General features: G+C 43.1%; 1 protein-coding gene across 3 annotated transcripts in view; it reads left to right on the top strand.

Annotated features, from left to right (window-relative positions):
• The window catches only part of MCU (mitochondrial calcium uniporter), a 209,490-nt gene that overhangs the window by 32,176 nt on the left and 153,948 nt on the right, over positions 1 to 23,366 (top strand). The window contains exon 1 of one of the 3 annotated variants that reach the window (XM_039367765.1): positions 10,119 to 10,391. The exons of 1 other annotated variant lie outside the window; for it this stretch is intronic. In XM_039367765.1, the coding sequence (XP_039223699.1) occupies positions 10,233 to 10,391 (159 nt within the window). In that variant the 5' untranslated portion in view covers positions 10,119 to 10,232. Of the gene's footprint in view, positions 1 to 10,118; positions 10,392 to 10,730; positions 11,150 to 23,366 lie in introns of those variants that run through there. One more of the 3 variants, XM_039367784.1, reaches the window with a different exon arrangement.

The raw sequence follows: 23,366 nt of genomic DNA, 5'->3' as shown, positions 1-23,366 counted from the left end.
TAGTAGTGCCAATGCTACATCAAGGATGTCCAGCTTTGGTCATTATTTAAGACCTGAGGACTTCAACTCCTGATGGCTGGCTAGGCAATTCTGAGAGTTGAAGTCCACAGGTCTTAAAATTACCAAGGCTGGACACCCCTGTACTACACCATCCTCCTATGAAGAGCATAGGAGAACAGTCAAGAGATTTGTGATTATGGACTCACAACAGGCCTTAGACAGCAAGAAAGGTACTGAGATTGGATGGGTGCCCAATTTCCAAGGTGATATGGTCACAAACAATGTCTGTTGTGGGAAGTTGAGAAACTATTAGTATTAAGGGCAGTTTACAGTGTCTATTTTAGAAAACTAAACAAGTGAAACCTTGACCACTTGAAATCATATTGTCTAGTCCTTCCATTATATTGATTAAGGAGCCCATTTAAAGAAGTGCACATTTCTTGATGCCAACCTGTTATATGGTGTACAAGAATAAGAACGCATAACAATCTTACATGCAACTATTCAAATACTGATCCATATTTCATCTTTAAAAATTATAATTTTAGGGATGCAACCAACTAAAACACTAGTATCTTCTACTTTTAACTTTGCCCTACGAGCACTTCCACTGATATTGGATAAGCATGGATTGTGTCCTGTCAACAAATTATGACTAAAACAAAAATATGGTTTAGTGCAGCGATTTTCAACCTTTTCTTCACCACGGACCCTCTTTAAATACCTTTTGTGGCCATGGACCATAGTATGTGGCAAAAGATAAAAGATATTTAAAATGGATATTTAAAGGTATTTCAAGCCTTCACAGACCCCGTGATGATATTGTGTGTCCCCAGGGGTCTGTAGTCTACAGATTGCTCAAATTCTTTCTACTGGGCCTTAAAAATGATTTGCTCATTTAACTCCCTGCCCTGTTTCTAACATAAAGATACCTAATTTGTGCATCTAATAGCACATCACGTTGCAGCAAAGAGTGCCTTTTCCTATGGGCAACAGCCTCACATCCTAAACTTGTGTAATATGTTAATGCCTTTTAATTCCCCTAGTGGTGGATGTAGTCTGGATTCCCAGGAGGGAGGGGCTGCTTTCCAAAGAGTAAAGAGGCAGAAGAGCTTGGAAAGTTTAATTAGCAGGAAGAGAGTTAAAATGGCTCCTCCCTAGCAATTCTCAGATTGTATCTGTTATGTCCTGGGCCTGCAGACGCAGGCTGCAACGATTGGCCTGGGTGGACCACGTGGATGCCCAGGACCAGAAAGGCTGTTTCCAGCCTTGTGCACATGCGCAAGGTGAGAAAAAGCCCTTGCAACAATTGGCCAGCAAGGTACCTTGCAGGGGACTATAAAAGGGAACTGCACCATTTTGTAACCAGTTCTGTTGCTGTTTGGAATAAAGGAAGACTTGTTTGAACCCGTGCTTTGTCTCAATGCTTCTTCCTTGAAAACAGAACATTGGCGACGAAGGTGAGATCGCCTGCAAGGGAAACAATGCAAGAAGCTAGGCTGACTCACCACGGGAGGCTTGAAGCTCGGAGAAGTTCAGCGTCCGGAAATCGTGACTCGGCCTGCCAGTACGGAAATGCTGGAGGTGAGCTCGGCAGAGGGGACCCCTTCTCAACCCTTGCAGCAAGAGGTATGGATGAAGTTCCTGGACTGCTACGATGTCCAAGATAGGCCAGCTGTCGGAATTCGACACAGCTCATCCAGAACACTGGAGTTTGTACATGGCCCGGGTAGAGAACTACTTTTGGGTGAATCAGATCTGGGAAGATGGCCTCAAAGCTGCTACATTGCTGTGTGTCTGTGGGCAAGAGACTTTTGATATTGCTGAGATTCTGGTTGCCCCAGCACCACTGGAATCAATCGCCTACACTGAATTGAAGAGGATGTTTCGAGAGCACTTCGAACCCAAGCTCTCGATGATTGCCTGGCGACACGCGTTCGAGCAGAGAGACAGAGGCCTGGTGAGTCTGCTGTGGAATTTGTTGCGGCCTTATGACAGGCAGCTAGGCCCTGCGAGTTCAAGGACTTGGAAGAGAGACTTAGAGATCATTTAGTCTGTGGCCTGCGAAGTTGTGAGTTGCAGCAGAAGCTCTTTGTGAAGGAAGACCTCTCGTTCCAAGATGCCTTGAGGGAAATTGCAGCCGAAGAAGCAGCCGGCGGAGCTGTGAAGGCCTTGTGGCTAGCTAAGCACCCTCAAGTTCCAGTCACAATCCATTGCAGTCACAGTCCATCGCAGATGAAGACTCTGAACAGGATCCAGAATCAGAAGTGGACCGGTTGCATCAGACTCCGGAACGAAGGTCTCAAGGATGAAAGGCCCAGTCAGCATCAACCCCTCGGTGTGTCAGGTGTGGAGGCCGCCATCGCTGCGCAGACTGCCATTTCCGCTCCACCATCTGCAGGGCATGTGGCAGGCAAAGCCACATTGCATCCATCTGTTTGGGTCGCCAGAAGGAACATTACCCAGAAGAATTGCCTCAGAAAGGTACCAGGGTCCCCAGCCAGAACAGGGTGGGTTTGTGCGCATCATGTAGGAGCATTTTATAGAACGGAAGTCCACAGGCCACTTAGGAAGAAGCTTCACTTTGATGTGAAGTTACATGGGGTTCCCTTGTCGATGGAGCTAGACACAGGGTCTGCTCTATTGATCATCTCCCTAGACACCTTTAACAAGGTTTATAGCAGAAGTGGCCTACGGGTTAAACTCGGGCCGTCGAATCTCATCCTCACAGATTTCCAAAATTCTAGAGCCAACGTGAGGGGGGAGGCCACGCTCAAGGTGCAGCACAGGAATTTTGAAGGGTTGCTAGATGTAGTTGTGGTCAGGGGAGACCACACGAGTCTTATTGGACTCGACTGGTTTGAGGCCCTTGGGGTTCAGGTGACTGGAATAACCAGAGTGCAAATGACAGGCCTGGCTGGGGTCTGCAAGGAGTTTGGAGATGTGTTTAGTCCAGAACTTGTCTCCTACAAAGGCCCTCTTATTTCTCTGAGGCTGGACCCAGCCATAGCCCTCATTAGAATCAAGCCACGCAGGATGCCCTTCGCATTAAAAAGTAAAATAGATGCAGAGCTGGATAAGCTGATTCAGCAAGGCATCTTAGAGCCTGTGGACAGTAGTCCTTGGGAAACCCCCATAGTCATGCCACTGAAGGCCAATGGTGAAGTCCGAATCTGTGCGGACTACAAGTGCATGCTTAACGAAGCGCTGCAGCAGCATTCGTACCCGGTACCTGTTGTCAGCCACATTCTGACCTCCCTCAAAGAGGGTCAGATCTTTGCCAAGCTTGACCTGGCTCAGGCCTATCAACAATTGCCAGTTGATGAGGCAACGGCCGAATGTAACCCACAGGGGGGCGTTCAAGGTAAAAAAAACTGCAGTTTGGTGTCAATGTGGCCCCTGGCATCTTCCAGAGTGTGATGGAGTGAATGCTCCACAATATCTCTGCCATTTGCCCGTACTTTGATGATGTCCTCATCGCTGGGGACTCATCAGACAATTTAACTGAGAAGCTGAGAGACATTTTGCTACGTTTCCGCCAAGCGGGGCTGAAGCTAAGGCAAGACAAATGTAAGATTGGGGTTACCTCCATGGAGTTTCTGGGATTCCGCATTAATGCCCAAGGCATCCACCCTGCTGAATCCAAGCTGTAAGCAATTCAGCAGGCTCCAAGTCCCAAATCCAAAGGCGAACTTCAGGCCTTTCTGGGACTGTTAAACTTTTACCACTCATTCCTTCCACACAAGGCTGCAGTGGCTGAACCATTACACCAGCTCTTGGATAAACAGGCTCCATGGCAGTGGACACAAGTCCATGAAAAGAGTTTCAAAGAGTTGGCCTTGCTCTCTTCAAATGCAGTCTTAGCGCATTTCAATGAGCAATTGCCGGTGTGCATCGCCTGTGATGCATCCTCTTATGGAATTGGGGCAATGTTAAGTCACTTGAAGGCAGATGGGGCACAAGTCCCAATAGCCTACTACTCTAGGACCCTATCATCAGCTGAACGCAACTATGCACAGATAGATAGGAAAGCCTTAGCCATAGTGGCTGGCATAAAGAAGTTCCATGACTTCTTATATGGCCGCCACTTCATGGTTTTTACAGACTATAAGCCACTGCTGGGTTTGTTCACAACTAGCAAACAAACCCCACAAATAATATCCCCAAGAATGCTGAGATGGTCTATTTTCCTGTCTGCATATGACCATACACTGGTTCACAAACCAGGCAAAGACATGGGCCATGCAGATGGCCTCAGCAGATTACCTCTAAAGCAGATAGAAGCAGATCCTGCTCCTGCTCTTCACATTCTTTCCATTCAGGAATTGCCCGAATCTCCCCTCAATGCTAGGGACGTGGCTGCAGAAACTGCCACTGATCACACGCTTACACGTGTGCTGACATGGGTATTGTCAGGATGGCCTGACACATGTCCAGGTGCAGAATTCCAAAGTTTCTGGCAAAGGAAGCACGAGCTTTCCACTTTCAAGGGACGCCTTTTATGGGGTAGCAGAGTAGTGATCCCAACCTCATTGAGGATTAGAGTCCTGCAGTCTCTGCATGAGGGACATCCCCAAATAGTCCAGATGAAGGTGTTAGCACGGAGCCATCTTTGGTGGTCTGGACTCGATAAAGACACCGAGGCCCAGGTCCATGGGTGCACTGTTTGTCAACAGTCGAGGCCTGAGATGTCCCAGGGCCCAGTTCATAGGTGGGAAGAGACTCATACTCCTTGGTCGAGGGTTCATATCGACTATGCTGGGCCCTTTCAGGGGAAATTCTTCCTACTCCTCGTGGACAGCCATTCCAAGTGGCTAGAGGTCATGCCGGTCTCCTCCACTACTACTGCTAGGACCATCCAAGTGCTGAGAGGGATCTTCGCCTCACACGGACTTCCAGATGTCCTTGTCTATGACAACAGACCCTAATTCACTTCTTTTGAGTTTAAGGTTTTCCTTCAGGCCAACATGATCCAGCATGCCACATCTGCACCATTCCATCCAGCTTCCAACGGCCAGGCTGAACGGATGGTGCACACAACCAAGGATGCCTTAAAGCAGATCACTCATGGAAACTGGCATCACAGGTTAGCGGACTTTCTTCTTTGCCACCGCACCACACTGTGCACAGCTACTGGAAAGAGCCCAGCTGAACTCCGCTGGGGTCGCCGCCTCATCACGAAACTGGACAGGTTGCACCCAGACCAGGTGGCTTCACAAGTGTCGCAGCCATGGACACCTAGACTACAGGTGGGCGATCCAGTCTGGGCAAGAACTATGGACCTGGACATCTCTGGGTGACAGCAGTTGTATGCAAGGTCTTGGTGCCGCTGTCATACGAAGTGGCCTTGGAGAATGGTCGTGTAATTCAACGGCACATCGATGAGCTTCACTGACGTCTGCCCAGCAATTCTTCTGCTCCTGGCTTGGCTCTCGGAGGGGAAGAAGACCACAATCACGATTCTTGACCACAGTCTCTCCACAATGGGGGAATTTCACAGGGGCCAGAAGGAGGTTTTGCCAACGAGGCAGCTCCTGACTCGGGCACCGGGTCTATGGAACAAGACAGCCAACCAGAACGTCAGGCCAATCCATCTACTGGTCTTGGCCTCGCAGAACAGTGTTTCCAAGAGGGGTCCAGTGTTGGCTTGGACAATACCACCCCACCAAGGAACTCTGATCTAGGGTTACAGGCACCAGCCAGTCAGTATGGTGGAGGGTCGCCTGAGTCAAGGGGGCATCAAAGTCCTGGTCTGCCAAGCCTAGCAGGCGAGCTCGCAGGCCAGGCACCAACTCTGGCTCCGAGAAGATCAGGGTGGGCCAGAGGTCCTCCCAAATATTTACAGGACTATGTAAGGTGTTCATGGGCAGGCCTAGTAGTCCGGGTTAAGTAAATGTGGATCAAGAGGAGTGAGGAGTATGGCGGTAGTAAGATTGTAGCTTGTTGTGTATACATGCAATGTAAGCAATGTAATGGAATGTTGGAGTATTTGAAATAAGTGTGCCTTATCATTTTATCCAAAGGGGGAGGGGTGTTATGTCCTGCACCTGCAGATGCAGGCTGCAACGATTGGCCCGGGTAGACCACATGGATGCTCGGGACCAGAAAGGCTGTTTCCAGCCTTGCGCACATGCGCAAGGCCTGAAAAAGCCCTTGCCACGATTGGCCAGCAAGGTACCTTGCAGGGGACTATAAAAGGGAACCACACCATTTTGTAACCAATTCTGTTGCTGTTTGGAATAAAGGAAGACTTGTTTGAACCCGTGCTTTATCTCAATGCTTCTTCCTCGAAAACAGAACAGTATCTATGTACAGTAGATGGCTGCTTTAGACTGGCAAGATTCTGTCTATAGATATAGAGCAATAGAACTCGTGTTGTTCTTGGTTTTTGGGGCCTGGCATCTTTCAGCCACTGTTTCTGCTCAGCATGATGCTAATGCTAGGCTGGCATTGTTTTTGACCAAATATGCAAAATTGCTATGTGATTTGGCAATGAGCACATGTTGCTAGAAGACCACAAGGTTATTGTCCAATTTCCAGCCTATTACCAGAACTGTGGGAAATGCTTTTTTGCTTATTCCACCCCTCTGCAACAGAATTGTCAGTCAGTTGACCAAGAGTGTGTTAACCTGTTTCCCATCAGACTCACTCAGTACAGGTTGAAAAATTTTCCTTAACCATTTGAGATTTTATTGTATTTCCTCTTTGTGAGAATAAGCTTTAACTTCGGCATGTTCCATCTTTGCAGATCCATGTTTTCTGAGTGTTAGTGGGTTTTCCCTCGTCACTTGTCCTGCTCCATTTACACCTCTAATGATTTCAGCTTTGCAATCCTGTAACGAGCTGTACATTGATCTCTTCTTTCAGCATGTTGCAACTGCCAGAATTGTAGATCCCAGCCAGATTTGCTTTATTATACAGAAATGCCCACAAATTCTTCCTGTCACCATATCATCTGGGCTATTCAACTCGACCAATCAATTTATTCTGGGTTGTTTTTCTCTGATGTACTATTTTAAGTTCTCTAATGCAATTCCCCCCCCCCCCCCAAAAATAATGCAGTAGCCTATTGTGATCTGTGCAAAAGCTAAGGGAGGATGGCCATAAAAGGGATTTTTCTTTTTTTTATAGCCAAGACGTATCTAAAGACCTCAATTAATTTATACTGAATTTGTGACAGTGTTTGTACTTTCTCTATTTGCTCTAGCAGATGTTGCAAGAAAGGAGTTCAGAAACAGTTTTATTTATTCAGTTTTTATGTGGATTTTGTTTATATTCATATCTGCAAAAGGGTTTGAGTACCTCTTAGTGTAGAGGTAGACTTACAACCCAAGACTGTAAGTATTATTTATTTGTTTATTAAATTTCTATGCCACCCATCTTCCTTGGGTGATAGTTCCCAATCCCATGTTTTTCTGTGCTGCCCATCTTCCCTGGGCAGTAGTTCCCAGTCCCATGTTTTTGCAGCTCCCAAGTATTAGAGTTGGTAGAAATCCAGATTAGAAAGACAAAATGTGATTGGGAACAATCCTGATAGTCCATGACCATAATTGAACCTGGTCATAAGTCATGATGGTTGTAAAATGGGTCAGTCACACAACTGACCCGATTTTACAACCTTTTGTGGGAGGATTGTTAAGCAAACCAATGTTCCACTATAGGCATGGTTTTGCTGAAAACCAGACATAAATGCCAGTTTTCAGCAAAACAGAATGCAAACAGTAATAAATCTGCCCTGGTTGCCAAGTGCCCAAAGTTTGGTCATGTGACTGTGGGAGGGGCCTGATAATCAGAACTTCGAATCCAGCTTATAAATAACACCAAGGTAGATCTGTTGTAACTTCGAACAGTCACTAAAGCAACCAGCTGTAAGCTGAGGACCACCTGCACATAAGTACACATATTGTACTATGCACAGCAAGTCCTTTCTCCCCAGTTTGCATGGCTACCCTCCAATCACATTTTTGTTCCCCCACTGACTTTGCTTGTTGGAAGTTGACTGAGAAGGTTGCAAAGGTGATCATGTGAACCTGTGACACAACAACCATTATTGTGAATACATACGTTTGCCAAGTGGCTGAATTTTGCTCATGTGACTATGGGGAATGCTGCAATGGTCGTGTGAGGACTGGTCATATCACTTTTTTCAGTGCCACTGTATCTTTGAATGGTCATTAAATGAATGATTGTAAATCGAGGACTACCTGTATACAAGGAATTCATGATGACCAACTACTACATGCTACATCTTATAGGAATCTGACATCACCAGTCCCTAAAGCAGTGGTGGCGAACCTATGGCACAGGTGCCAGAGGCGGCACTCAGAGCCCTCTCTGTGGGCATGCACGCTGTCGCCCCAGTCCTAGGCCTGCAGCTGGGTTTTATAAAACCTTTTTGCTTTAGGCCTCCGCTGCCGTGTGCAAAAAAAAAAAAAAAAAAGGTTCAATCAGTCAATTTCAACTTCTCGCGGAAAAAAAAGATCTTGCAAAGTTGGAACTGATTGATTGAACTTTTTAGTCCCACCCAGTCTGCTGTTACCACTGCAGCCACACCCACCCAATGGGCCACACCCACCGAGCACCCAACAATGCATAAGTGGGTTTGGGGTTGCAGTTTGGGCACTCGGTCTCTAAAAGGTTCGCCATCATTGCCCTAAAGCCTTTTGAAGAGACATCTTACTAAGGAAAGGCAACATAAAGCTCTACTTCCTCAGTAAAATACTTTTGGCAACAACTGGCAACTGCATTCACCTCAAGTAGGGCCTAAATTGATATAGCCTTGTACTGAAACTGTTTTGGGGTTGAAGTGGCTTTACTTTAGGAAGTCATCTGACTCTAAAACAGAAATGCAAAACTTGTGGCTTTTGAGTTGTGAATTGACCTTCAGGGTGTAGCATCCCTTGCTATTGGTCTGGAGCCAGAGTGGATGAAGTTCCCCTTAATATGGTGGGCAACTGGAAACTCCACTAGGATGTGCTTTTAAAATGTAGGATGTCATGGAAGGATCCCTCTTAGTACCAGAAGAGATGTAAAACTGAATCCTCCATTACAACATTTAGGAAGCTTTTAAAAGAATGGTTTTTTTGGGTAAAAATTTGAGACTAAAGTTAGAATGGGTGGTGGTATCCAAGCTGGGGTTGAATCTGGCTGTTGGATGATATAAACTGTCATGGTTTCATGATTGTAATATTGTCACTGCTGATGACATCTCTTCTTTTTGATGTATTGATTTCTTCATTTGATTAGTGAATTATGTTGCTGCTTCTACATTGCTTACAGTCTCACACCTACAGCTGCATAAAGCATTAGTAACGAATAAATGAATAAAAAATAGATAGTCCTCGACTTGCAACCATTCATTTAGTAACTGTTCAAAGTTACAACAGAACTGAAAAAAAGTGACTTCTGACTATTTTTCCCACTTACAACCGTTGTAGTATCCCCACTATCAAAATCTGGGTCCTTGGCAAATGGCATGTATTTATGACAGCTGCATTATCCCAGGGTCATGTGATCATCGCTTGTAACCTCTCCCAGCTGGCTTCCAACAGATCAAGTCAATGGGGGAAATCAGATTCCCTTAATGACCAAATGATTCACTGAACAACTGCACCGATTCCCATAACAACCATGGCCCGAAAAGGGTGCAAAACTCACTCAACAACTATCTTGCTTAGCAACGGAAATGACATGCTAAATTGCGTTTGTAAATCAAGACTACCTGCAGTATATAACAGGTACCATTGTGTGTGTGTGTGTGTGTGTGTGTGTGTGTATGTGTGTGTGTATGTGTGTGTATCTCCAAGTCAGAACTCAGTGGTGGGACTGACTTCCAGGACAACCGGCTTGGAGTAAGTTTAACTGGTTAAGTCCGAGGTTCTCCTCCTTTCACACCTCGCATTTCACAGCCCCTCCCCCGTTTGTGAGTCGTGCGGGTCTCACACGGCCCTTCCCTCCCTGCCTACTTCCCTGGCTCCTTCCCCACGTAACCATTTTCTGAGGGAGATTCCCCCCTCCCCCGCTCTTTCCCCGGATCTCCTGCAGCCGCTGCAGCCTGGCGCCGGGCGAGGGCGGAGGCAGGGGCGGGCTTGGCCTGGGATTGACATGCGGTGCCCGCGCCCTGAACACGGAGGGCCGCGCGATTGGCTGCCGCGCGCGGGGATCCTTCCCCACCCCCTTTCGAGCAATCCCGCAGCGCTGCCTGCCGGAGAACGGCGACTTCCAGTGGAGAGATGGCGGCCACCGCGGGCAGATCGCTGCTGCTCGTCCTCTCCAGGATTCCCGGCGGCGGCGGCGGCGGCGGCGGAGGACCGGCGCTGACCGCCGCCGGCTGCTTCTTGGGACTGGAGCGACGCCGTCAGCAGCAGCAGCAGCAGCAGAGGCACAGGACGGTAAGTCCCCGGGGCGGCGGCCAGAACCAGGACTGGCAGGCGGGGACGCCGGCTGGGCTGCGGGGCGCGCGGGTCTTTGCCCTTCAGCTGAGGGCTGGGACGCGGGGAGCCGTCGGGCGATGCAGCGGGAAAGCCCTTTGACGCCGGACTTCCCGGTGCCGCCCGTCGAGAGAGCCTCCAGTTCTTCCCTCCCTAGGGCGGGGAGCCCTGCCCAGTCCTCGCTCAGGATCCGCCCCGCCAGCGGAGGGACCGCCCGCCCGGGACAAGGACGACCCTCTCTTCCTTTGGCTCCTCGGTCCCGGAGAGGAGGAAGGCGGCCGGCTGGAGGAGGAGGGGGGGGGGGAGAGGCGACCCGCAGGCTGCGGAAGAGGCAAGGAAGAGGCGGCGGCGCACGGGAAGGAAGCAGCGCCGCTGGGGCTGCTTTTGCTGCAGCGCCTTGGACATCTTTTTCTCCCCTCGCTGCTGCTGCTGCATCTTTTTGTTAAAAAAAAAAAAAAAAAATCTTGGCCGCGGCGTTCTGGGTGGGCGCGGCGGAGGGAAGCGGTGGCGGCTGCTAAGCGAGAGCTGGACGTTGATGCGAAGCGGTCGTTCCTGCGAGGAGCGCAGAGGGAAGCGCGAACTCTCTTTCGCCTTCAGCCCCAACTTGCAAAAAACAAAAATAAAAACAAAAAAACAAAAACCGAAGCGGGGATCCTTCCGAGAAACGGCTCGGGCTGGACTCCGGTGTATGTGTGTTTTGGACAGTGTTCAGAAGTGCGGTAGGTCTCCCGTCTTCCCCGTCTCTAAGTGAAGATGTGGATGAGAACCAAAATCGCTGGCCCGGAGCGATTTTGTGCCCCTTTTTCTCGCAGGCCGTTTTGCTGGTCGCGTTTGAAGGCTCAAAAGGATGACAGCGAGTCGAATATATCAGGATTCACAGAGGCCACCTTGAATTCGAGCCAAGTGCTCTCTGCAAAGCCATCTTAAGGCAGCTGGGCTGTGGATCCCGGTGTTGTGTGAACCCAGAAATCAAGTCAATAGAGAAACCCAGAAGCAAGGGTGTCCTTCAGATACAGTGAATTGGTGTGTTTGTGTTTGTGTATGTGTGGTTGGAAGAAAGCCCTACTGAATTTGTAAGTTGACAGCCAATTGGGATGTGATTCCAGAGACAGGTCACAGGTTCTGTAGTATATGTTATGGTTTGTTGCCTTGCTTCTTACCTGTATACTAAAAAGATGGTTCATATTTAAGTTGGTAAAAATTCACTCACTTATGTTCTGTGTTTTAAGATGAATGTTAAGAGTGCTTGGCTGCTGCCCTTAATCTTCTTGAGAATCTTCTTGTCCACATTTTCCTGCTGTCTTGCTGTATCTTAAAGTTGTGAAAGTAAAGAATACATGTTGTATGGAACAATTTTTTAAAGAGAAAAAACGGGGGGGGGGGCATTGCCGGCTCAAACTTTTACTATGTTTTAGCTTATTAATTCTTTATTCTTCCCATTTTAAGTTTTTTTTAGTTTTTTTGTTAAGTAAGTTTTGTCTCGTTTTATGATTTTTCTTGCCACAATTGTTAAGTGAAACAATATCCTTGTTAAATTAATAACAGTTGTTAAGTGAATCTGGTTTTCCCCATTGACTTTGCTTGTCAGAAGGTCACAAAAGGTGATCACATGATCCCGGGACACGGCAACCGTCATAAATATGAGTCAGTTGCCAAGGGTCTAAATTTTGATCACATGCCCATGTGGCGATGCTGTAATGGTTATAAGTGTGAAAAATGGTCATAAGTCACTTTTTCCAGTGATGTTGTAAGTTTGAATGGTCACTAAACAGTCTGAGTTCTGAACAGAAACACAGAAGTTAGAACAATACTAAAAAAAAGTGACTTATGACCATTTTCACACTTACAACCATTGTAGCATCCCCACAGTCATGTGATCAAAATTCAGATGTTTGGCAACTGACTTGTACTGATGACAGTTGCAATGTCTGGGGTCATGTGTTCCCCTTTTGCGACATTCTGACAAGCAAAGTCAATGGGGAAGCCAGATTTACTTAACAACCTTGTTACTAACTTAATGATTGCAGTGATTCACTTAAGAACTGTGATGAGAAAATGTAAAATGGAGCAAAACTAACTTAACAACTGTCTCACTGAGCAACAGAAATTTTGGGCTCAATTGTGGTTAAGTCAAGAATTACCAGTATGTAGCAGTGGATTTTCAACAAGAGTCATAGCTGTAAATTTGTAACACTTTGAAGAGGCCAGAGAACATATACAGGCCAGGGATTTTCAAACTTTTTCAGGAATTTGTTACTTTAAAAAACAAACAAGCAGAACCTTTGACAAAGTTCTAGTGATAAAAAAAACTGGCAATAAACTGAAACTTATATCACTGTAATTTGTGTATGAAAATGTATGTATTAAAGTTATTTCAATTTCACAAAAATCAGTGCCCTTATCATTGTTCCAGAAAGCTGTCCACTTATTTTCAACATAAAAAGGAAACTGCAAAATTAATATTTTTGGTGTAAAAAAAACAAACCTTGAATTTCAAAGTGACATGATAATTCAATATTTTAATAAAATAATGTTCACTGAGTAGGTAAAACTGTTTTTCATTAGAAAAATTTCTGTGGACATTCTTGGGTGTGTTCACTTTTTGGCAATTGCAGAACTCTATTTTTTACTTATCATAGACAATAGTTTTGATATATAGAATTAAAAGAAAAAAACTTTTGCCAGAGATCAGGACAAAAAAAAAGTCTTTATAATGCTACAGATGTGTGATAGTTTTGTCTAATATAATTTATTTTAGCAGAATATTGATAGCCTTCCTTATCCTAACTGAAACAATTTAGTCTGAAATGAATATTTTTCAGTAAGAATGATAACTGCTTATTAAAAAAAGTTAAATGAAAGATTTATTAACATAGATTTATTGATTCTGGCAGATATGGTATTAATATATTCAGTCCTGAGGTTAGTTTTGTATTCGTTTGTTTTCTGAGAAATAAAATAATTTTCATGTGCATAACCATGTGAAAATGTTCTCTGATTCTTATACAGCAATGCAAATAAGTTATATATGGGAAACCGGGAAATATAAATGCGTTGCTAATGTCCACTTCTCTCATTGTGAGAATCAAACATTTTTTTATCCTTAAGAATTAAAAAAAATATGTTCAATGTTGCATTCGTTTTGTTTGAAGGTTATGATAGATTTCACTGAGCAATCAACCAGTGCATACAATAGATGGCACTCTGCATTATTCTAGTGGATTTCATAAGGTCAAAAATCAGATAGTTTTCACTCCTCCAATAAAAGGCACATTGAAGCTGTTGATTGAATTAAGGCAAACAGTTCAAGAATCACAACTGTAATTCATGTGTAGTATCTAGAACAGCTTTCTCCACTAGATTTGAAAGTCTGACAAGCTTTTGATGACAGAAGCATGCATGCTCTTGTAAGCATGTTTATTATTTATTATAGACATTTGGCCTTGTGAATAATATGTAAGCTTTAAAAACCAGGTCACTTGGGACCTGCCTCCATGTTCAGTTATTCTGCACATTGTGAAAAAAACAAAGTTCTCCTGCCTCCTTCACAATGAATAAATTAGCTTAGCAAAGAATTTGGTCCCCTGGGACAGGGAAAATTTTCTGACCTTCCCTGATGTTTACTACTGTTGCTGCTATCGTTGTGCGATCTCCCCAGTGACATTAAGTGGCAGTGAAAGCATCTTACCATATTATATTGCTATATTACCGTCATAATGATATGCCAGGTTGCCTTGGTGGTAATATGAAGTTTGTGTCATAATCTGGCCCCATCACAATGGTTGTTGTAGATATTGTTTGTGTTGTTGCCAGCATTTTAAAGGAAGAGCAGGGAAAGAACAATTGCAGTAGAGAGCTTTGTGCTGGTAGAACATGCTTTGTTTGTTTAAGAAATCAAACAAAATAAGAACCTCTTCCTTGTCCCTGTTGTTCCTATGTTCAAAACCTCAATACCTTTTAAAAAAAAATCAGCATGATTGCATGGAAAGTGAGGCCGAAACTTGGACCTTAAGAATTATTTGGCCTACCATGAATTAGTTTATGAATTAAGTTTGGAATTCCTTCCAAGTTATTGACTTATATAGAAAGCACTGATCCCAGTATAATTACGTATTAGTCCCATCATTCATGAAACGGCAAGCAAAATTTTGCACATCTCTCTGCTACGCCTGTGATTTTGGCATATATTTCTGTGCTGTATGTTGCCCAGTTAAAGATATCACTCAAAACTTGTGCCAAAAGTTAGACACTCACTTTAGTGAGTGTCTAACTTCTATAAAATTCTTGTATACAGTACAGTACTTTTATTCTTACAGTATGGTGTATCGCCTGTCCAAACTTGGTGGTTGTGAAGAATTCTTGTTGTAGGGGTTTTTATGAGTGAGTGAGTGTGTATGAATGTGCATGTATGATTGATACCTTCCCATTATTTCTGTCTAGTTACAAAATAGAGAAGCTGTCATGCAAACATGTCTTGCAGATATTAATATTTTTCTAATTCTGCAGTGGTGGCGAATCTATGGCACGGGTGCCAGAGACGGCACTCAGAGCCCTCTCTGTGGGCACGTGCGCCGTCGCCCCAGTCCTAGGCCTTCAGCTGGGTTTTATAAACCCTTTTTGCTTTAGGCCTCCGCCGCCATGTGCAAAAAAAAAAGGTTCAATCAGTCAATTTCAACTTCTCGCGGGAAAAAAAAGATCTTGCAAAGTTGAAATTGATTGATTGAACTTTTTAGTCCCACCCAGTCTGCCATTACCACTGCAGCCATGCCCACCCAGTGGGCCACACTCACCCAATGGGCCACACCCACCTGGTACTTGATACATAAGTGGGTTTTGGGTTGCAGTTTGGGCACTCAGTCTCTAAAAGGTTCGCCATCACTGTACTAGACTGTGTTGTTCTTTGTTTGTCCCGATAGTTGGTCACAACTGCAGCCTAGTCCCTGCAAGTTTCTTGGCAATTTTTTTTTGAAATGCTTTGCTCTTGTCTCCTTTTTCCTAGGGCCGAGAGAGAGGGACTGCCCCAAAGGTATCCAACTAGCCAGGTGCTTAACCATTATATCAAACTGTTTTATGTAAACCTTAGATATTTTTAGCAAACCAAACTCTTACAGATTTGTCCTAGGGTGAAAAAAAATGTTGCATCAACATCCTGACATTATTGCTCAATGGCCTGCTGTCACTAAACAACTGTAATAAAAAGTGCAGCCTCTAGCTGCAAAAGAATTGTCCATCTTATTGTAAGATAAGAGCAAATATTATTCTTTGTATTTTTTAAAAAAATTGATCACCATATACAGTACATTCCCCTGAAGAAAACTACTTTGGCAACTTCAATAAATATCTTTTAAAAACAAACAGCCAAAACAATGCATATCTTAGAGAAAAGGACTATGTGTTTAATATATTCAGTAAGCAAAGTGCTTAAAAAAGAGCCGAGGTGGCGCAGCAGTTAGAGTGCAGTACTGCAGGCCACTTTAGCTGACTGTGTTCAGCAGGTCAGCGGTTCAAATCTCACCGGCTCAAGGTTGACTCAGCCTTCCATCCTTTCGAGGTAGGTAAAATGAGGACCCAGATTGTTGGGGGCAATGTAAATATATATATACATTGCTTACTGGTGTACACCGCTTAGAGAGTGCTTGCACTTAAAAGCGGTATACAAGTCTCATAAATAAATAAATAAAAAGTGGATGGACTCAATTCAGTGGTGATGGTGCACTGTTGCACAACCTGAAAACCAACTTATGGACCGATAGTCATGGAGAAAATCTGTGTGGCTGCTAGGAGTCACTGCTGATGTGCAGTGGTGGTGAACCTATGGCATGCATGCCAGAGGCGGCACTCAGAGTCCTCTCTGTGGGCATGTGCGTCATGCCCCGGAGATGGCAACCGTCCCTCTTCAACCAGCCGCCTGCTAACTCGCCGAGGTCCCACATGGCTGGATGCATCCCAGCACCTATGCACTCGCTGGCCTCCGTGTGCAGGGGCTGATGGTGTCAAGCAGCAGCCACCCCGGTCCCTGCCTCACCTTGCCCTGTGACAATGGCACCCCCATCCCGCCTCGCCTTGCCTCTTCACCCTGCAAGACAAGCCTCCTTCCCACCCCCCCACCTGCCAGAGACCTCCTGCATCTCCCCCAACCCTGCCCGGCCCCCACAGGTGTCCCTCCCCATGAGCAACTTCGAGGTGATCAAGCCCACCTTGGCCACACCCATCCAATCTGCCATGACCACCACAGCCATGCCCACCCAATGGGCCATGCCCACCTGGCACTCGGCGGTAAATAAGTGGGTTTTGAGTTGCAGTTTGGGCACTCGGTATCTAAAAGTTTTGCCATCATTGTGATAGTGCATAATCCATTTAATATAATCTAATGCATAAGAATTTTTCATAAAAGTTTATAATAGCAAACTTCTACAGGGAAAAACATTGAAAATACAGAAGATAAAAGAGGCTTCCCATCCTTTATTTCAGGGGTCTTCAGACTTGGCCATTTTATGACTTGTGGACTTCAACTCCCAGAATTCCTCAGCCAGTGTGCCACAAGTCATAAAAGAACCAAGTTTGAAGACCACTGCTTTATGTAATGTAAGAGCCAGAGTGATATAGTGATTCAGGTGTTATACTGGTACCAGGAATACCTAGGTCCAAATCCATCCCTATTCACAAAAGCTGCTGGGTGATTTTGGGCCATTTTCTTTCTCAGTTCAGTCTACCTCAGAGATTTATTGTGGTGGAGATAAATGGGAAGATAGAGGACTGGGTATCCTACCTTGAGTTCCTAAATAATAAATCTAATATAAAATCTAATTCATACATAAGTCTTCTTTGCTACTAATACTATTAACTGCAAACCCCCAAGGGCTGTTTGTTACTTAGCTACATTTGATTATAAAATGAACACTAGGGTGCTCCTTTTCAACATTTGAATGAAGTGCTGCTTTGAGGCCTCTCTGATGTGACACCCGATTTCTAATTATGAGAATGCATCCCCCTTTTTTTAAACTTAGCAACAGCTGTGCTTGTGCTCAACCTCTGGGATCAGGCAGCCTTGCCTTGCCTTTATACATTTATTAAAAAACTATTATTCATTATTCTGAAGACTTCCAAAAGCTGAAACTCTTTTCATGCTATGTTACTTTGAAATGATTTGTCTAATGCACATTCTCCTGGCATGGCTATTAAAAGATTTGAAGAACTTATTACACATGGAAACATAAGCATCCTTGCCTGTTCTTAACAGCAGTATTCAGCACATAAACAAGTTAAAAGTTAAATTTTCCTTTTGGAAAATCTCTTTGTGTCTTGTAAGCTGTAACTTATAATGCCCTATAATATATAATAGGTAATTGGTTTTAATACTCTGTAGGAACTGTTCAGATGTAATTTTTAAAAAGTTTACATCTTAGAACCAAAGAAAGTAAGATTCTGGTATGTTCAGTGTTCTCATGAATTTACTTGTATCAAGTTAGTAAATTTGGTTCTTTTATGATTGCAGGATTTCAGGCTTTGTGAAGGGGGGGTTTGATGAATAAAATCAAGTTTTATTGCAATCATTGGCCAGATTTTTTACTTTTTGGCTAGGATCAAATGAGTTTGAATGGGTCTGTTCATGCAAATTGTTCAGCAGCAGGTCATATGAAGGCACGAGAAGTGCTACAAATATCCTGAATATGCTTCTTTATCAGTGCTTTTACAGATGTGGTAACATACTCTTGTAGTTATAGTTAGACCAGGAATTGGTCTCTATGAACTGTTGATTATATGACAAATTGGTTTGGAAATAGTGCTGTTAGCTTGGTGTTGGTTAAAATTATGACAGTCAAGAAGAGTGTGTTTGCATATTTTTTTTTAAAAAAAGAGGAATTATGAGTATGTAGAAAACTCACTGATGTTCATGATATATTTGATTTGGACAATTGAAGAGAATAAATGTCTTCATGTTTTTAGTCACAGCACTTCAGATAAGAAGCATGGCATCTAAAAAGCTCACCATTTTCTCTGAAATACATGGATCTTAATACATGGATCTTGTCCCCTCCTCCCCCCTCCCTTAGTGGCAAGCCCACAGAGGCTTGACAGAAATCTTTACAGAATGAAACAAGAGGCTTCAGCAAGTCACTGATAGCAATTAAGCTGCCAAGATAGCTTTAGTCTATTCTGGAATAAATTATGGGTTTACAAAGCATTGTGTTCTGAGCTTGGAATGGCCACACCAAATATTCTGACGTTGGACTAATATACACATTCAGGAGTTTTGTTGGGGTCCTGGCTTAGTATGCTGTGATTTCTTCAACAAGTCATAGTGTAAACTCAGTCCTTCTGAGATGAGTCTTTACAAAATAAATAAAATCACTGGGTAGTTGCAGTGATTGATAAGGAAGTCATATGCTTCCTATATAGTTCTTATTAAGGTGGACTGCAGCTTTTCTAAATCTGAAAACTTATTAAAGATAGTTTCTTATGCAGAACACATTGTAATGATGAAAAATGATGTCACTAAAGCTTTGTACTGCTGAGGCCAAATCTGCATTCTTTAAGAATAAATATTCTGGACTTGATCCATCTTAGTTTTAGCTGAGCAAAGTCATTTCTGGCCACGCTAATAGGTGGGGCTCACACATTATACTAAGTCATAACTTGCTTAATTATGATTTATTGAATGAAACAAAGAGTATTATGCCAGTGATGATTCAGCCTGATGTACCTAGCCACGGGGTTTTTCAATTACCGCTACAGTACATGATTAGTCCTTTTGCATATACCCTTTAGATTTAATCACTGAATTGTTTCAGCTCTGAATTGTTTTAATTTATTTGCTTTTATGCAAAGCTTTCATATTCCTGTATTCTCAGGAACCAGGATGCCAAGGTTGTCATTTGAAATGAGAATTTATGTTAAAAGAAATTGGAATAAGTAAACAAAAATGTTCTTGAAATTTTAACCCTTGTTTAGTTTATTTATATGCCCCCCCCCAATCTCACTCTGCAAAGTGATTCAGGATGGTTTACAATTACAGACATAAATACAAAAATATTAAAAAATGTTGAAAACATTAGGATATAAGAAAATGCAAGATTGGTACAATGGTGGCAACTTCTCTGTTATTTCACCAGCCACTTCCAACATAGACGCCTCCTTGAAGACCCCAAGCCACCAGCATTGCCAGGTTTTTATATGCTCTTCTGGAATGCCCAAAAAAGGGGGCAGACTGGAAGCAAGATAGTTGAGAGAGACAGAAAAGACTGACCTTCTAGACCCCTCCAGCCAAAACTCTTTGACCAATGAGGGTTATAGTATGCCCCTTTTGCCAGATTGAGTGGGACAGACTGATACCATTGGGCTGAGATGCTTCATAACTCTTATAAGCTGAGGCTCACAGTATTTTTACTACAGTAGAAGCATCTGATGCCTGCCATTTCTGTGACTCCTTGTGGATAGTTTTATGATGATAACCATTTAGATTAAACATGGTATATTTTCTATATCTACATGGGCATTGAATATTTTTCATACTACGTGTTGGCGACCTGGAGGAAAAGAGAAATGTTAGCTAGAAACCTTAGTTCTTTTGCTAGCAGAGCTCCGTATCAAACTAGAGAATTAGAAGGGGAACAAAAGCATTAAGTGTATTAAGATAAGAGATGAGAATGAAATCCAGGTTGTACACCACCAGCAACCTCAGATAATATGGGGAGACAAAGAGGATCAGTTGAAAATCTAGACATAAAATCAGAAAGTGAGAGTTGACACTTGAAGGTTTGTCGCAATGTTATCATAATGGTTGTTGCACAGGAAAATAGGAAGTATGTTTGTTTGCTGCCTTGAGTTGTCTATAAAAGTAATAAAGGCAGGATGTAACTAAATAAAAATAATCATGAGTGAATCCTATAATCCTATCCACACATTCTCTTCAAAAAGATATTCTGTAAAAACCCAATCCCTGATATTAGATAGAACTATTAAAACCATTATATAACAAACCAGATAAAAGAAATAGGTGTTATACTTCAGAGTAAAAGCAGCTAGACAGAGCAGAGAAGATAAATAGATAAGACTTTATTACACTCATAAACCAAAAGAAAGAAAAGACTACCATGGTAAAAGATTGGATATCCATTAGGAATTACAGCCTCACACAGGCCAGTATTTACACACAATAGAAAAAGAATTGGCAACATTTAAGACACAGATTTACCTTTGTTATTTAACAGGTAATGCAAGTGGAATAAATCAGAATGTCCTGGGAATTTAGAAAGAAGAGGAAAGATCAACTGCAAATGAGTCTCCCTATAGGACAGGCTATATAACAAAACATGAGCTACAGTTTTTATTGTACCTACCTCACAAGGGCAAAGGAGATTTTCTGTACTTCCAAACTGCTAGGTAGGTAGGGGGGGAAAAGGCAGAGTTTAAGGGACAACATCTATTTGTCAACCTGTAACTTAACCTTAGGGATGGATGAATGCCTTGGCAGTTCTCATTTGAACATATGCTTAGGCATGATTTGCTTTAAGCATAAAGTTTGCTAAATAGAACATAGTTGCGGGGCTTCACACATTATAGAAAGCAATAAAAGCATTGTTTGCAAGATACCATTATTATGGTTATTTATTAGATTAAACATAACTTTCCACTCCAATGGACTCTAGGCTGTTTACAAAATACAATGCAGATAGTTTTGACTTAGAACAATTCATTTAGTGACCACTTCAAGTTACAATGGCACTGAAAAAAAGTGACTTACGGCCCTTTTTTGACACTTATGACCATTGCAACATCCCCACGATCATGTGATCAAAATTCAGACACTTGGCAACTGACTCGTATTTATGACAGTTGCAGTGTCCCTTTTGTGACCTTCTGACAAGCATAATCAATGGGGATGCCAGATTCACTTAACAGCTGTGTTACTAACAACTGCTGTGGTTCACTAACAACTGTGACAAGAAAGGTCGTAAAATGGGGCAAAACTCACTTAACAACTATCTCGATTAGCAACTGAAATTTTGGGCTCAGTTGTTGTAAATTGAGGACTACCTCAATTTACGAGGTGAAAATAATTAACAAAGGTAAACAAGATGAAACAAAAATTTATTGGATTCATACTGTACGTGAGGTAGGCTGTATAAGAGTAGTTTGGAATACAGTTTATTTAGTAGACCGTTCAAGTTACAACATCACTAAAAAAAGTGACTTATGCGACAGTTTTTCATACTTATGATCACTGCAGCATCTTCATAGTCACGTGTTCAAAACTTTGATGTTGGCAACTGGCACATATTTATGATGGTTGCAGTGTCCCAAGATCATGTGATCACAATTATGTTACTAAGTTAACAACTGCAGTGATTCACTTAATAACTGTGGCAAGAAAGGTTGCAAAATGACAAAATTCACTTAACTGTCTTGCTTAGCAACAGAAATTTTGGGCTCAATTTTAGTCACAACATTTTGATCTTGGGTTTCTTCTGCTATATGCCAATTTAAAGTAAAGTAAAGAGATCAGGAGAACAAGCAGGATCTGCAATGCTGATGTCATGAAAATTAAAATCTTAACACAAAAAAACCCCAATATATGATCAAGAGAAGTTTAGAGAGGAATTCATTGATTATGTCATAAACCATGGGCATGAGTTTTTGGATTCCATCGCTGGGTTGCAATAAAGTTTCCAAAGTTGATTGTTCTTAGGGACATCACTTTGCCTTAGTTGGGAGAAAAGTTCGAAATGGTTCAGTAATTCATGACACCCATGATAGCCATGTACTTGTTCTAAGTCACATAGGACTCAAAATAAATAAGATGTGGATTTTGTGATGTGATTGAAGGGTTGGGGTTGTTAATATCTCCCTCTTATCATAGTTAATAACCTCTGATTACTGTAGAGCAGACTTGTCAAACTTGCAACATCACGTGACATCACGCAATGTATCGGAGCTTTCCCCCCATTGCCGGCAATGGGGTGGGTGCGGTTTCCTTGTGACGCGTCCAGCCCACAGGCCGGCAGTTTGACGCCCCTGCTGTAGAGCAGTGAGATGCCTTTAACCTCCATAGAAAGGATAGACCTATTTAATCAGTATCTCTCAGGTATCTGATGGAACTACTCCTTCTGAGCCCATCTCCAAGGATTAGAAATAAGGGGCGCTGTTTTGCAGCAATTTTCCTTCCTGCTCTTTCCCCCCCTTTCAGAGGGAGAAATCAAGCTATGAGTCTATTAACTGTGGAGTGCTATTGTGCTCAACACTTTCCTTGCTCCAATTTGACATGCATGTGAAACTGCAGTGTGATAGCTTTCATGAGTATGGTAATGATTCCCAAATTTATATCTTGGCCATTGACCAAATTGTACTGTGAAGCACTGTCCATACCTGGACAGTTGGCCGGATGCAAACAGGAGACTCAATCCCAGCAAGAGGCTGGTTTGAATTTGAGGGACTGATAATTCTAATGAGATTCCACCATTAGCACTGGAGGCAGCTTTAATTGGAAGGTCCTCTTGGAATTGCAGCTGGAATAGGGGAAGTAACTCATTAACATTCATGTCTTAAGTCAGTTCATAATTGGACATTGCAGTGTGGTCCATGTGCTGTACCTAAAGAGCATTCTGAAGCTGCAGCTGGTCAGAATGCAATAACTGAAATTGTTAAAGGTGCATCTCATAATACTCACATAGTTTCTATACTCCCAAGAGCTGCACTGGTTGCCATTTAGCTTCCAAATGCATATTAAAGTTATTACTTTTAAAGTCCTGTATGGTTCAGGACATGGGTATCTGCAGGATTGCCTTTTTAGAAGTATTTATGGAATCATTAGTCCTCTCAGCATGGCTATTTGATATGACTAGGTAATATCATCAGTGTTAGTGAGTGTCTGTTTATATACAGTTTTTGTCCTGTTCATGTTGATGAGGGTATGGTTTTCTCTTTGTAGTTCCTTGA

The sequence above is a fragment of the Crotalus tigris genome, unplaced genomic scaffold (assembly GCF_016545835.1).
Source record: "Crotalus tigris isolate CLP2741 ecotype Arizona unplaced genomic scaffold, ASM1654583v1 scf7180000017600.4437325, whole genome shotgun sequence".
Lineage (NCBI taxonomy): Eukaryota > Metazoa > Chordata > Lepidosauria > Squamata > Viperidae > Crotalus > Crotalus tigris.
The sequence above is the reverse complement of the archived record's forward strand: the minus strand, read 5'-3'. Positions and strand labels throughout refer to the sequence as shown.